This window comes from Dama dama, chromosome 11 (genome assembly GCF_033118175.1).
Source record: "Dama dama isolate Ldn47 chromosome 11, ASM3311817v1, whole genome shotgun sequence".
Lineage (NCBI taxonomy): Eukaryota > Metazoa > Chordata > Mammalia > Artiodactyla > Cervidae > Dama > Dama dama.
Window position 1 is genome coordinate 33,930,067 of NC_083691.1, and position 15,434 is coordinate 33,945,500.

Sequence of the window (15,434 nt, forward strand, 5' to 3'; positions counted from 1 at the left end):
TGTGTTCTGACATAAGGAAGCTCACATAAGAAGCTGAGGATTGAGTGCTTTTTCAAGTCTGCAGGGCCGTCGATTTGGGAGTATAACATGTGTGGTAGAATGTATTGATGAGAGAGACCTGGGAAGGTTGTGGGTCACACAAACAGGAGCATCCCTCAAGTCAGGCAGCCTATAGAGTGAGCCAGAGTGGGGAATCCAGAATTACTGCTAGATGGGACAGGTTGTGACTACAAAGAGGCAGATGCCAATTCTTCAGTTAGAAACTGATATTTTAGTGAATATCATGTCACTGAGGGTTGGCAGGTTTACATTCTACACTCTCAGTTGTCTACACTTGAGTATCATCAGAGTTGTTCAACCTCTTTAGGTAACCAGCATTTAAAAAGCACTGGCATGATATCTTCCCTGAACTGCTTCATATGTGTTTGGTGAGAAGGAATAAAGTTTCATGATAGTAGTTCATTTTTTCACTTTTGTCTGTTTTCTCTTATTATACTTTTATCACTTTCTCCTAATGCATTTTTACTCCTTCCTATGTTGATATATTACATGTCCCATGCCTACTCTTCTTGACCATCCTCTTTTAAGATTTCCTCTTTCATATATCACCAAAAATAAGTAAAATAAGAACCTTGTGCATAGAGAGAGAAACTTTTCTCTTTTTCATAAAGAGGCTTCTTAATTTATGCTCCCTCACCCTTTCCTTGAAGAAGCTTTGGGCATTTTTCTCTATCTCCTTCTCAAGAGGGTGGAAAACCCCAACGTCCTGCATTGTTAGACCTGTTTTTAAAATATGCTTCAGTCTTAGAAAGTAACCAAAATCTTGTGTATCTTCTATGTTCTCCCCTTCTAGGCCAAGTAATTCAGAGCACAAATGACTTCATATGTAAAAGTGGTCATGCAGCAGCAGTAGAGGAATTTTTATCCCAGTGAACATATCTCTGCTTCCCTTGATGGGAATGTTTTTCAACTAAGTTCTTTTCCAGTGAAGTGCGCTTTGAATGGCCAGAGAGGTCAAATGCATTTCCATGTATTGGGAGGCTGTATTTAATGGAAAGGGACTGCTTGACATGTCTTTACTATGCATTTAATAATTAGATTGAATCACTTGAAATGAATTCAAATTGGTAAGAGGTATTTGCCAGCTTATATGCTTTCATAATTTAAAAAATTTTTGTAGATATAGGCTGTAACTTGCCAGATAGCTAAAGAGAAATGATAGAATTAACGGTTTAAAATGAGAGACTTCCCTGGTGGTCCAGTGGTTAAACATTTGCCTTCCAGTGCAGGGGACACTGGTTTAATCCCTTCTGGTGCAGAGGACACTGGTTTAATCCCTGAACTAAGATCCCACATGCCACGGGGCAGCTAAGCCTGTGTGCTGCAGCTGCTGGGCCCACACGCTGCAGCTACTGAAGCCTGAGCACCTAGAGCCTGTGCTCAGCCACAGGAGAAGCCACTGCAACAAGAGCATGTGGCACCACAACCAGAGAGTAGCCCCTGCTCACCGCAACTAGAGAAAGACTGCTCGTGCGGCAAAGAACAAAGACCCAGTGCAGCCAAAAATAAGTAAATAAATAAGGTAAATAAAGAGTTTAAACTGAGGCAACTGAAGCTTTTTCTTTTTGTATTGGAAGAAGGACTTGAATACTTGACTGAGAAAGGGAAGATTGTGTATTTTTTCTGTATATCAGTGTTTAATGATGATTTCTGAAGGAAATGCATAGCCAGCTATATAATGATCATTTTGAGTTTTATACTGTGTTGTTATATCCTGTTGATACTTTAAATGTGGTCTTGAGTACCTCGAAAGGACCTCAGGCTCCTGAGATTCAGAGGTTTGCCAGTGAGGAGTTTACGCTCTTTTTGTTCAGTCACTTCATAGCAAGGGCTCTCTGTGACTCAGTGCAGAATGCTGAAGCTCCTGCTTTTCCCTCTGTTCATGGAGTCTTTACTTGGATATCCCTGAAGACCTATCTTTCCTATAAGTGAAAGAGCATTTAGTGACCTCTCCATTGTCATTTATTCCCTAAGTCAACACACTCTTTGGGGCAAAATCATTATTATCCTTTTAAAGGATGTATTTCTTTAGCTTCTGTTTGTTTTCTTTTGATAGAAGACTTCTCTGGTGAGATTGGTCATGGTATTAGTGAATGTGATTTTTTGGTGTTATATAAATGAAATGTGTTAACATTTGGAATATCTCCATAACTCAGTGAATCAGTATTTTCTAAATGACCAGTGAATGATGGTGCAAAGTCATACATGAGTAAAAGTTTCATTTAAAGTACAGGATAGACAAATGGAATTTAGGGTAAGAGTGTGAAATATTTATCAATATAATTTTAGCCTACTGTTTAACACAGGGAATTGCATTCAATATCCTGTAATAAACCATAATGGAAGAGAAAAAAAATAGTTTTAGATTCCGCATTACAACTAACCTTTAAGAAACCACCACTTGTTGAGTTTTGGTGTAGTATCAAAGAAGAACATCCAGAATTATTTGGAAAGGCTGTGGAACTACTCTTCTTTTTTCGAAGTACATATTTGAATGAGGCTGGATTTTGTTCATATACTTCAGCCAAAACAACATATTGCAACATTGAATGTAAAAGCACATTTGAGAATCCAGCTCTTTAATTAAATCAGACATTAAAGAATTTTGCAAGAATATGAAACAATGCCATGCGTCTCATGATTTTTTAGGAAAATACAGTTTTTCATTAAAAATGTTTTTATGTTAACATGTAGTAGGATTGTTATTTTTAAATGAATTAATATTTGAAACTTTCTGTTTTAACTTTTACTATAGTAAATTTTGTCCATATAATTCATATATGTAGAAGCTCCTTGGGGTCCTCCATACTTTTTAAGAGTATAAAAGGTTCCTGAGACCAGAATGTATGAGAACCTGTGCTGTAGTGCTTAAGGAGGGACTTGGAGCCAAATTGCTTAAGTTCAAAACTCAGCTTTATTGTTTAATAGCTCTGTGACCTTGGACAAGATACCAAAGTACTTTTGGCCTCAGTTTCTCATCTAAATAAAATGCTATAATAATGTAACTTGTAGGTTGTCCTAGGATTAATTTGAATATATGAAAAGTTCTTAGAATTTATATAGTACTCAGCAGGCTATATAATTATCACCTTTTGAGCATTTGTAATGTATTGGTGTTTTCCTTTATAGATGCCAGATTTCTAAATTTCTGGAAATTCAGTGTTTTGTGGTATTTACATGGTCTATCATCAGTAAAGTCCCTGATACCCTTAACTTCTCTACACCATTCCCGCCCCCCCCCCCCCCCCCCCCCCCCCCCCCCGCCGCCAACCGCCAAAGTCAGTGGTTCTCAACCTTTGCTGCATTTTAGAATCACCTGGGGAGCTTAAACAAACAGACCCTCTGTGCCCAAGACACACTTCAGATTGACTCAGTTAAACCAAAATCTGGAGGTGGGAATAGGGACCAAACATAGTATTTCTCACTCTTGAAACCTGAATATTCAGATCCTCTGCCCTGAGATTCTGTCTTTCCCTCCATGCTCTCAAATAATTTATTTATCACAGCTGATTTCTCTCTCATCTTTTGTATCACTGCACTTGGAGGGGCGGTAGGTGTTCTCCTTGCTCAATGCTGCTGCCAAGGAAATCATCATTCCCTTTTCCCTGACACCCCATCCCCAGCCTTGAAACTTAGCTCATCAGACAGTAGAACACATCCCTCCCTCCTTGTTATCTAGAGACATCCTTTGAAGATTTTAGCGCATGGCTCACAGTTATTTTCTCAGCACTGTTGATTGCTCTTTTTGTGATTGCAGGTGATTTAATATTCACATAAACGCTCCTTCCCACATGTGGGCCTCTCAGTCCCTGACTTCCTTTCCTGCAGGATCTTGTCCTCCCTCCACCTCCCTCAGCCAGACACATGCTCAGCCAGGCCTTGTCAGTACCCATTACAGATCAAACATCCCATTCTCTGACCACACCTCCTGTCTTTTAGAATTCATTCTTTTTAGAATTTCAACGGCAACAATTCTTCCAGCTCAACAGGACCATTGGTCCTGTCATTTTTCCACTAACTCTTACTTCTCTTATGAACTTACTTTGCTTTTTCCTGGCTTAGGGTGTCCATGTCCATAATTACAATCATTCTTCTGCAAGCCCTCAAAGATCTGTTGCCCTTCTTTCTTTGTATTGTACTTACCTGGCAAAATCCCAACCTTTGTTAAATCTAAATTCCTCCCACTCTACATTGCACCCAGGTGAGGGAATTTATGCTGATTGGTCTCACTTAAAAATCATACCTCAAGCTCAGTGGGGCTTTTAGTGCTGTCTGGAATTCCTCCTCCATTTCCCCAGTTCATTCATTGTTTATTGTTCTAAATGACTATTGCACACTCTCTTCTCAAACTTCCTGTATCCCCTCCTTCTTCCTCACTCTCAGCTGATGGCCTTGTTTCAAGGAGAAAATGTAAACTCTTAGAAGAGAACCACCACAAGCTTCTATCGCTGCATAGAACGACTTGCCTACATTTGTAATCCTAAGCTGGCCTTTTCTCTTGTACCTATATTCTCTGTGCTCATTTCTAAGGCATCCCTCTTCGAGATCCCATTCTGCCTACCTAATTGTTACCTTCCCTGATGGTGTTCTGTGACCACTTCCCTTTTCAGCACCATGTTACCCCCTCTCTATGGGGATATTTCCTCAGACTATAAACGTCTGAGCAAAACTTTCTCTTCCCCTCTGGTTACCAGTTTGTGTTGTCTGTATCACATTTCTGATTTCTTTCTACTCATTCTTTCTTAAAGCCTCTACAGTCAAGCTTCTACTTCACCAAGATAGCCCTTGTGGAGCACACTACTGACCTGTGTGTCCACACACCCAGCCGTCAGTTCCTAGGCCTTCTCTTACTCAGCAACACCATTTGGCACAGCTGATCACTTCTCTCTTTTGAAGCTCTTCCTTCACCAGTTTTCTCAGTAGTATTTATTACCATCTGATTTTGTTGATTATTTATTTTGGCCAATGAAACTGTAAGCTCCTTTAGCAAGGACTTGGTTTATTCCTGTCACTGCCTGGAACAATGCTTGATACAGAATAGGTACTTGATAAGTATTTGTTGAATGAATGACTGTGAGCTTAAAAGCAGCTATATACTTGTCAGATCTTTCCCATCTCCTTTCCTGGTCAGGCCTTTTCTCCGGACCTCGCATTTCCTAATTCTTTTTTCTGTCATCTCTACTCCATTCCTATCTTTTTCAGGCTGAACCACCACCATTGTGCTTACATGTCTGTGGGGCTCTAACGTTTACAGAGCATTCATTTATATCTGGTATTATAGATGCAGATGGTCTGTGGATTTGAGTTGAATGACATTAGCATTTAATGCTGAATTTAGGTGCATTTGGAAGAAATTAAAATTATGAAAGAATAAGAAACAAGTCTTTAAGGCTAAAATTATGGTCTTCTTAGGATGTTTTGTTTTCTTGTTTTGTTACTACGCTACTTTACACTTTACTGTTTCTGCCTGCCCATAATGGAATTCTCCTTGATTGTCTGCAAGAATTTTTAGAAAGCAGGAAAAATCAACAAGTTCAAGAGGCCCTTCTGACTTCAGCTCCGAGCTTATCATTAATTAAAAGTAGTTTCTTAATTAGATTATTATTAATCTAATAATTTAGATTAATTAAGAGATCTCTCTAATTAAGAGATCTGTTTCTCTCTTAGATTATTTGTGGGAATATAAATTGGTGCAGCTTCTATGGAAAACAGTATGGAGGTTCCTTAAAAAAATGAAAACTAGAGTTGCCACATGCCCAGCAATCTCACTCCTGGGCATATATCCAGAAAAACTCTTAATTGGAAAAGATACATATGCTCGCCAATGTTCATAGTAGCACTGTTTATAATAGCCAAGACATGGAAGCCACCTAAGTATCCATTTGCAGATGAATGCTAAAGAAGATGTGGTACATACATACAATGGAATATTACTCAGCCATAGAAAGAAGGAAATAATGCCATTTGCAGCTACTTGGAGGTTAGAGATTATCATACTAAGTGAAGTAAATCAGAAAGAGAAAGACAAATACCCTATGATATCACTTATATGTGAAATCTAAAAATATGATAAAAAGGAACTTATTTACAAAACAGAAGCAGACTCACGAACTTAGAAAACAAACATGGTTGCTAAGGGGGAAGGGTGGGGGAGGGGAAATTAGGAGTTTGAGATTAGCAGATACAAACTACTCTATATAAGATAGAGACACAACCAAATCCTACTCTATAGCAAGGGAACTGTATTTACTATCCTATAATAAACCACAATATGAAAAAGAATATATATATACACATATATATCTGTGTGTATAATTGCATCACTTTGCTGTACCCCAGAAACTAACAAAACACTGTAAATCAACTATACTTCAATTAAAAAAAAAAGTAGTCTATTTCGCTTAGATTTTCATCCGTCTTTCCCTCTATATTGATGAGCCAATGTGATACTGGATTTGTGTGAAAACTCATTTGTTACTGGGCTTTTCTTTCTGGCTTCTACAGAACCTTGCCTCCTGGAATCCATCAAACCCTGAATGTCTCTTACTGGTGGTGAAGGAACTTGTGCAACAGTATCACCAGTTTCAGTGCAGCCGCCTCCGTGAGAGCTCCCGCCTCATGTTCGAATACCAGACGTTACTGGAAGAGCCACAGTATGGAGGGAACATGGAGATTTATGCCGGGAAAAAGAACAACTGGGTAAGGTTTTTCGAGAAAGGGAGAAAAAGGTCACTTTATCTGTAATAGAATAAAATAATCAATTCCAACATTCATTTATAATAAACCCTGGCCATTTCCTTAGATAAACATGATTGAGGATGCCCGGATATTCTCTCAGTCTCACACCCACAGCCCCTGACTTCTGAGTGTCTGCAGCTGGGAATATGAGTCTCCAAATTTTACAGGCTTCCCAGGCGATATCTTTGAGAAACCACATAAACATTAAGGTCTCTTCAAAACTCTGAATTATGAGAAAGTATGTGATATCTCAGTCAGACGAGAGAGGTCAGTAACTCCGGAGGTAACTAGCTTATGTGGAGCCTTTTATAATTTCTTTTACATTGTGTGATCCTTTAAAGACACAAGCCAGAGTGTATCACTCCTCTGCCCAGAACTTTCATATCCCTCTCTTTTTCTATCACAGTAAAAGCCACCGTCTTTCCAGGGGTATAGAAGAGCTCAGCCTGATTCCCGTCACCACCATCCTCCATCCATCGTTCCTGCTCTTTCTTCATCTCCTGCTTTCCTGTCAAAATAATCATCTCAGCCACACTAGCGCCTCTGTGTACTGTAGACACACCAGACATGCCCCTGCCCTTGGGTCTGTTCATAGCTTTCCTGTCATCTGGCCTGTTTCCCCTGTGTAATCACAAAGCTAATGCCCTTCCTCCTCAAAGATTTTACTCATATGTGACTTTCTTAGAAATGGCTGTATTAACACCCCCAATTTTTTTAAACAACCTTTTTTGAGGTATTATTTTGATATCATATATCTACCTGTTTTAAGTGTAAAGCAAGTTGAACAACCATCATCAATCCAGTTTTCGAATGGTTCCATCATCCCAGTGATACCCCTCAATGCCCATTTATAGTTAATTCTATTCCCACCCCCAGTTTTGGGCAACCACTAATTGAGTTTCTGTCAATAGATTTTCTTTTCTGAACATTTCATGTATTTGCATACTTGGGAAATACTGTGGGTTTGGTTTCAGACCACTGCAAATAAGCAAATATCAAAATAAAGTGAGTTGCATGAATTTTTTGGTTTCCTGATACACATATGAGTTATGTTTACACTACACTGTAGTCTATTAAATGTGCACTAGCATCATGTCTATAAAAAACTTTTGATATATTCTGCTTAAGTCCAACGTACACACAGGGGAGGCATTACATAAGAGTGTGAATCCCACCAGAGATCACATCGGGAGCCTACCACACTTACTATGTTTGTTGTTTGTCTCCCCCCAATGGAATGTAAAATTCCACAAAAGCAGAGATATTTGTTCACTGGAAATATCGTAAATACTTAGAACAGTGCCTGGCATATTGTTTACATTCCATAAACATTTGTTGAGTGAATGAATGAATGAATGAGTAAACTCTAGTTTATTTAAGCACAGAGTAAGTTTAGGTTCCCTTCTCTGTGTTAAGCCTTTCAGATTTCTCTCAGTCTTTCTTTTCTTAGGTTAAACATACCTCTCCCATCTTGCTCTTCAGCTCTTTCTCAAAGGACATGTTTTCCAAGGTCTTACATGTGATTAATGCCTTTGAATCAGTGAGACTAAAATTTATCCTTGTTACAAATCATCTTGTTTGTTCAGTTCAAGGTTTTTGTTTGTTATTTTGTAAATTTATTTTGTTTATTTTATTGTGGTAAAAGACACGTAAAATTAAATTTGTCATCTTAACCCTTTGTAAGTATACAGTGAAGTAGTATTAAGTTTGTTCACATTGTTGTGCAGTCACTCTCTAGAGCTTTTCCATCTTGTAGAACTGAAACTCTGGACCAATTTAAACACTAACTCCATTTCCCTCCAGCCCTTGGCAGCTACCTTTCTACTTCCCATCTGTATGATTTTGACTCCTTTAGATACCTCATATAAGTGGAATCATCTAGCATTTGTCTTTTTGGGATTGGCTTATTTTGCTTAGCATACTGTCTTTGAGGTTCATTGATGTTGTAGCATGTGACAGGATTTCTCACCTTTTTAAGACTGCTTGGTATTCCAGTGTACACTTATGCCACATTTTGTGTATCCATTCATCCGTCAGTCAGCATTTGTGTTGCTTTCACCTCTTAGCTATTGTGAATAATGCTGACTACACCTGAGTAAGTATAAAGATACTACTTTGAATTCTTCTGAATACATCCCCCAGAGTAGGATTGCTGGATCATATTGCTAATTCTGTTTTTAATTTTTTTTTTTTTTGAGAAATCTCTGTACTGTTTTCCATAGTGGCTGCACCATTTCATATTTCTACAAGTAGTGCAGAGTTCAAGGTTTTAAACTATTATTTTGAAACTTTATTCCTATGGATAGTAAGGAAAACTTCACTGAACTTAGTTTATCCTTTAATCCAAGCATTTCTCTTATTAAACAATCAATTTAGTTGTCCTTTCAAAAGAGTTATTAGGTTAATTTGGCATGACTTCTTGATGAACCTGTTTGTGTTGTCTTTAGTACTGATAGATTCCTTTAAAGACAGGAATCACTGTCAAACTAATTGGTCTTTAGTTTTTAGGATTTTGCTTCCTACCTAATTCCCCCTTTTAATATTAAGGCTGACTTTAAATTTATCCAGTTTTATGGTGCCATTTCTGATCTAAGAATGTTTGAAATTATGTTCATTGGCCCAGCTAATACTTGAGTTGTAGTTCTTCTGAGTGTAGGAGTATAGTTAGATAGTTTGAATTTATAGTATATTTAAAACTTTCAATTTAATGTTACTGATAATCCATTCTTTACTTATAAAACCTACTACTGCTATGTTTACCCCCAGTTTATTTTCATATGCTGTTGAGTAGTATGTAAGCATCAGGGCAATGATTATGGACTGAGGGGAAGTAAAGAAACTGAGAACCTTATAACAAGATAAGGTGGACAATTAGAGGTTAAGCTTACAGCAGACCAACCCAAGGAGAAGATCAACGGAAGTAGGAGCTGAGACACTGGAAGTAAAAATACAGGTATATGAGTTAGTTCCTGGTCCAAAAACAGAACATAAAGGTGAGTCTTGCAGGATGAAACACATTGGAGCTTGATGTGCTGCTTCAGGAATATGTTAAAGGACAACTTGCTACTGGAATTCAAATATACCCCAAGAATTTGGTTGACAAACATGGGACCCTAGCAGAAAGAAAGGAGTTTGATTTTGAGGTGAGATCTTTTGAATCAGAGGCTGTATTAGTTTCCTACTGTTGCTGTAACAAATTACCATGACCTTGGTAGGTTAAAACAACACAGATATATTACCTTATGGTTCTGGTGGTCAGAAGTCCAAGGTGGGGCTCCCTGGGCTAAAATCAAGTTGTTGGCCAGGCTGCACTTCTTCTAGGGGCTCTGTTTCAGGGCTGAAGAAACCAAAGAAATGGGCAGATGTGCTTCAGAGGTATTATCTTTGAGAAATGGAGAAGCAGAAAGATCCTCAGGGCTGTAGAAAGTAAAAACATTCTGGAGATTTTTAAAAGAAATTGCACTCAGGTCTTTAAGTGGATGATTTAAATAAGAATGCAATAGTCAGTTGGAAGAATAGTTAGGTAACTAAGAAACAGTTATGGCAAACTTATTTTATCCTTTTAAGGAAGGTGTATATTATTAGATTGTCTCATTTTCAGTAAAGCATTCAGTCATTCTCTCTTGGTATTCTACTTTGTGCTCCTTTCTTAGTTGTCTGAGTCTCTGGAAGAGCTACATCTAAGAGATTGGATGTATGTCTAGTTTGCCATCAGATGTCTTGTGAAATGTCGCAGAGCTGCTCCTTTGATCCTATTTTGTTCATTCTTTTATTAGGTAATTGAAAGGCATGCTTTTCAGTTTTTCTGATAACACAGAGCTTGGAATGATAATTATTTTGAAAGACTACAGAATCAGTATTTTAAATTATATTTACATGCTCTGGAATGCTGCACCATACCCGTAAGATGTAATTCAACAGGGCTAAGCCAGTGTACAACTGATATAGAAAGTCTACTATGCTGCTAATGATTCGAGTTAAAAAAAAAGTAGTCCTGGCTTTGGCTCTTGACGGTGTTAAAATCCAGTTAAGAAGACTCAGCACGTATTTATAAAAAATGAAATAGCAACATTAAATAGATTGCCTCAAATGGAGTGGACAGCCTGTATATGAATTCAGAAGAAGACCCAATCACTGAGAAATGAAGTAACTATGGAGCCTTCACTGGTGAACCGGAACTGACCTAGGCCCTAAAGGAAGGTGGAGATAAGTAGCACTATAGGTAGAGGAGGTCAGTGGGTTATATGGTTGCAGAAAAACTTTAGAGGGAAATTCCCCAGCGTTCAGCGATTAGGACTTCCACTGCAGGGGGTCCAGGTTCTCTCTGGTTGGGGAACTAAGATCCTGCAAGCCATGTGGTGCAGCCCCCAAAAAAGAAAGAAAAACTTATAGGCATAGCATATGTGGGAGACAAGAATTATAAGTATTCATATGACTGGTTTATGGATCAGTAAATCACATCTATTACGTCTTATTGTAGCAAGAAAACATTTTAATATGAAATAAATTGATATAGGAAATAAAATATGAAAACTAATATATTCTTTTAATAAAATAGAGTAAGAATCAATATGTTCTTCCTGGGCTGAATGTGAATCCATGTATTGTGGTTCTCCTGATCCTACTAGTCCCACCTGATAAATGTTTTCTGTAAGGAACCTAAAACTGTGCATAATGATTGAAGACCTTTGGATTACAACATCCTGTGTTCATTTGAGAGGATGGTGGCTTTCTATTCCCCTTTCTGTTTCCACCTTTGTCATTACTGAAGTTTTCTTTCTAGAACGTATGTTTGCTTTCTTAACCTTCCGTTTCTGCTCTTAAAATCCTGAGATGCCTCTTCCGTTTTACCATCAGTTGGCAAAAGGAAAAATTTAAAAACCATGTAGAAGAGAGAGCGAAGGCTCTCATCTCCTGTCAGCCTTCTGACAAGCATGTTAACTTGAAATACAGTGCTTCTCCATGTCACTGCAGACACTCTTCTTTTTTCTCCTCAGTTTCCAGTTAGAAGATTTCAGCAAGTGCACATTTGAAAGTAAACACTAAAATAAAAAAAAAAAAATCACAAACTCTTTATTAATTCTTTGCCATGGTCTTTTTATGAAGCCATCTCTCTTATTGCTTTGTCCATCTCCTTTAATGAGTAGAGTTTTTAATGAGTAGAGTTTTGAACACTGTTTTCTTAGTCTGTGTTGGTTTTATAATTTTTAATAAATGCCAATTTTTTTTTTAAATTGAGAGAAACACAGATACATTGGGATGCAAGGTTACCTGTTCAGAATGAACAATTCTAATATTCCTGCATGATCAGAGTAATTTTAAGAAGATATAGTAAATAGTTACAGATTCACAAGAAGTTGCAAAATAGTACAGAGAGGTCTTGTATACCCTTCACCTGGTTTCCCCCAGTGGTTGTTTTATATAACCAAGAAATTGACGTTGATAAAATGTATGTGTATGCCATTTTATCACATGAGTAATTTCCTATAACGACCACTGTAGTCAAGATACAGATTACTGCAAAGATGTCCCTCCTGCTATTTGAGCAGTTATTTTTAAGATTAGAATTTTAATTTTAATGAATGTCCTAATGTAAGCTATAGATGCTAAAATTATATATACTGTTTTGATACAATATATCAACATAAAGGTACATTATAAGTTTTCTCAATGGACAAAATTTAAGGTCTCACTTTATACTGTAAATAATCAACTGCTTTCCTGCTTGAGTCAGTAGTATCTAAAGAACCAATGTCAGTTAATAGTAACAATAGTAACAGTAAGCAAATTTGTGAATTTTTCTTTGGCTTTTGTTTTAATTCCTAGAGCTCAAAGTTAGTTTATCATCCCTAATATTTTGATCAAAGACATTTTTCTTTCCTGCTATGAAAAGTGTTTTGAGATGTTCTAAAACCATATATTTTCACATATTTTACATATTAAAGATCACCAGTGGGTAATCTGTGAGATAAAACATTTTTTTAGCAACTGATTTTTTTCCTTTTGTGGGAATTTTCTTAATAATGATATATGATGGAGACTGAAACAATTACCCCCCCTTTTTTTTGCTGTACCTGGCCACAAATCCCAGTAAGATTTTAAGAATTTATGGCTTATAAATTAAACTCTGGCAACATTTAAAAATACCATGAAGAGAAGAAAGGAGCCATTTCATGATAGCTCCTCATCTGAATTAATGACATACTTTTGTCATCCCAGCTTGCTGTGACATTATGTTTGAAGGAAAGTATATGAGCAGTGTTAAAAGATAAACTGAGATATACTAAAATTTTTAAGAGTTTATTTGAGCAAATGTTGATGCAGCGTGGTTAGGAGCATTCTAGTCCTTAGAGTTATGGGCAAGGGATTTACAGAGAGGACTTGGAAGAAAAGCAAGTCTGTTGTTTGGCTAGAGCTTGAAGTGGTTGCATTATTTGGGAAAGACTAGTCGGCTGTTTGTGACTGGCTGTTCTTCTTAATCTTAAGGCATTTACAGGAACTGATTCTGGTTTAGGTTTCCATTTGCCTAAGTTGGCTACCAAGGCATTAGAGTTATCTCATCCTTATTGGTCTCCTTGTTTGATTAATTTTATAACAGGGTGGTTCGAGTGTAAGCTCCTCTAGGGCAGAGGCTTCAACAATACGTGAACAGTGAACTTTCAGATGTTCAAGCTGGATTTAGAAAAGGCAGAGGAACAAGAGATCAAATTGCCAACTCCACTGGATCATAGAAAAAGCAAGAGAATTCCAGAAAAACATCTTACTTCTGCTTCATTGACTATGCTAAAGCCTTTGACTCTGTGGATCACAACAAACTGTGTTATATACTAGTCATATAACATACGTGTGGCTACTGAGCACTTGAAATGTGGCTGGTCTGAACTGAGATGTATGCAAATGTGAAATACACAGCAGAGTTCAGGAAACTGGCACAGAAAGTGGTCTCGTTAATAATTTTTCATGTTGATTATATGCAGAAATGATAGTATTCTGGATATACTGGGGTATATTATTGAAATTAATTTCACCTTTTTTTTTAACCTTTTAAAATATGGCTATTAGAAAATGTTAAATAATGTCAAATTGCATAGAAAGATCAGAATAGCTGGAGGGTCTGGGAGAGGGTGACCCTTTCACTGCTGGCCACGATGATGGAGTAGATATTCTGGTGACACCATTCTGCCACATGGAGCAGGGGATACAGGGGGCTTCTCATCATCTCTGTTTAATTTATGCCACTTGGGAGTTAAACTGTGAGGCATTTCACCTGTGGCAGGGATAAACTTGTGGTTGCTCCTTTGGAAAAATGTGTAGCATGGTAGTGAAATCTATTAGAGTAACTTATAATTGTCCAGGTTTGTTTGTTTTTGTTTTTAACCGCATGGAACTATTAGGAGTTGAACATTATTTAAAGTAATAGAACCAGTGACAGGGGCTCTCACATTTTTCTTGTTTGTGTAATGGAATTTGTTATATTGGATTTTGACCTGTATGTCACTAAGAGTACTTAGGATCTTGTCACAACAGTTTATTTCTCAGGTTTTTACTTTATTCACTAAAAGTACTTGTGTGTGTATATGGGTGTATATGTTTGGGCCTAAATTGCTTTATATCTCAAGATGTTTAAAGTGAATATGATAGGTGACTACTGATCTTTAAAAGGATCTTTATTATTATTATTTTTTTTAATGTAAGTATCAGTAGAAAATTCCAACTTTCCTTTAGCAGCAGGGCCCATCAAGTAGAAAAAACCTGGTTTTACAGAAACAAGAAGCACAGAGGATATCTTTGCCTGCACCTCGCAGAGCAACGTATGAGGAAGGATTGGAATTGGGTCACCTCACTTGTATTTGTGAGGCCACTTGTTGGTTCTGAAGTCTTGGGTGCTTTGCCGCATTTTTGGTGGTACTTAGCTGTTGGGGGCACCCCTTGCACAATTTCCTCAGCATGAGGAGAAAGTGTGAGTATCTTTAAAGGACTGATTGAGTCCAGTTTTTAAAGGTTTCTCTCTACATATAAAAGGAAAAAGATGAAGAATCTCGTATTTGAAGTGTTCTGTAAGACTTTTTTAGGGCTTTGGGGAAGTGTATGTATAACTGTACCCTACCTCTCCCAAAGAGTTGCCTGCTTTTCAATGCTTTTCAATGAATTTGTGGTAACAGTAACTTTTTCATTGTAAAAACTGTGGAAATAGTGTTGATTAGATCAGGAGGCACCTGAGTCAAGCAGAGTTCTCGTCTAGGAGTTTGGAGTTAGTTGTGAGAGTAAGATTGGTCTTGTTAATAGTAGCTGGTCTGTAACATGTGTATCTGGGACCTTTTTTCCCCTCAAATTATCTAGTCAAAAGAATCAGAAAGTGGTAAATAGAGAGTAAGATGAAACACAGAGAGTAGAGATAAAAGACAGAAGGTCCTGGGGGCATTAGAGTTCTTTGAACTGAGGCTGGGCTGCTTTTAAAATCTTAGATTCCCTGAGATACCACCTATCTTTAAAATAAATTATCTTTTATTTGCCCAGTTTAGTTTGAATTAGAATTCTCTCACCTGAAACTAAGAGTCCTAACTTAGTTACCTCCAATGCATCCTGTAAATATCTCCCTCCAGGCATTCCTTTGTAATATTTTGTCTGTCTGTCAA

General features: G+C 37.5%; 1 protein-coding gene across 2 annotated transcripts in view; it reads left to right on the top strand.

The window, feature by feature from the left end:
* Positions 1 to 15,434, top strand: part of BABAM2 (BRISC and BRCA1 A complex member 2) — a 407,441-nt gene that overhangs the window by 112,987 nt on the left and 279,020 nt on the right. For both annotated transcript variants that reach the window (XM_061155072.1, XM_061155071.1), the window contains exon 5: positions 6,565 to 6,759. In XM_061155072.1, the coding sequence (XP_061011055.1) occupies positions 6,565 to 6,759 (195 nt within the window). The remainder of the gene's footprint in view (positions 1 to 6,564; positions 6,760 to 15,434) is intronic.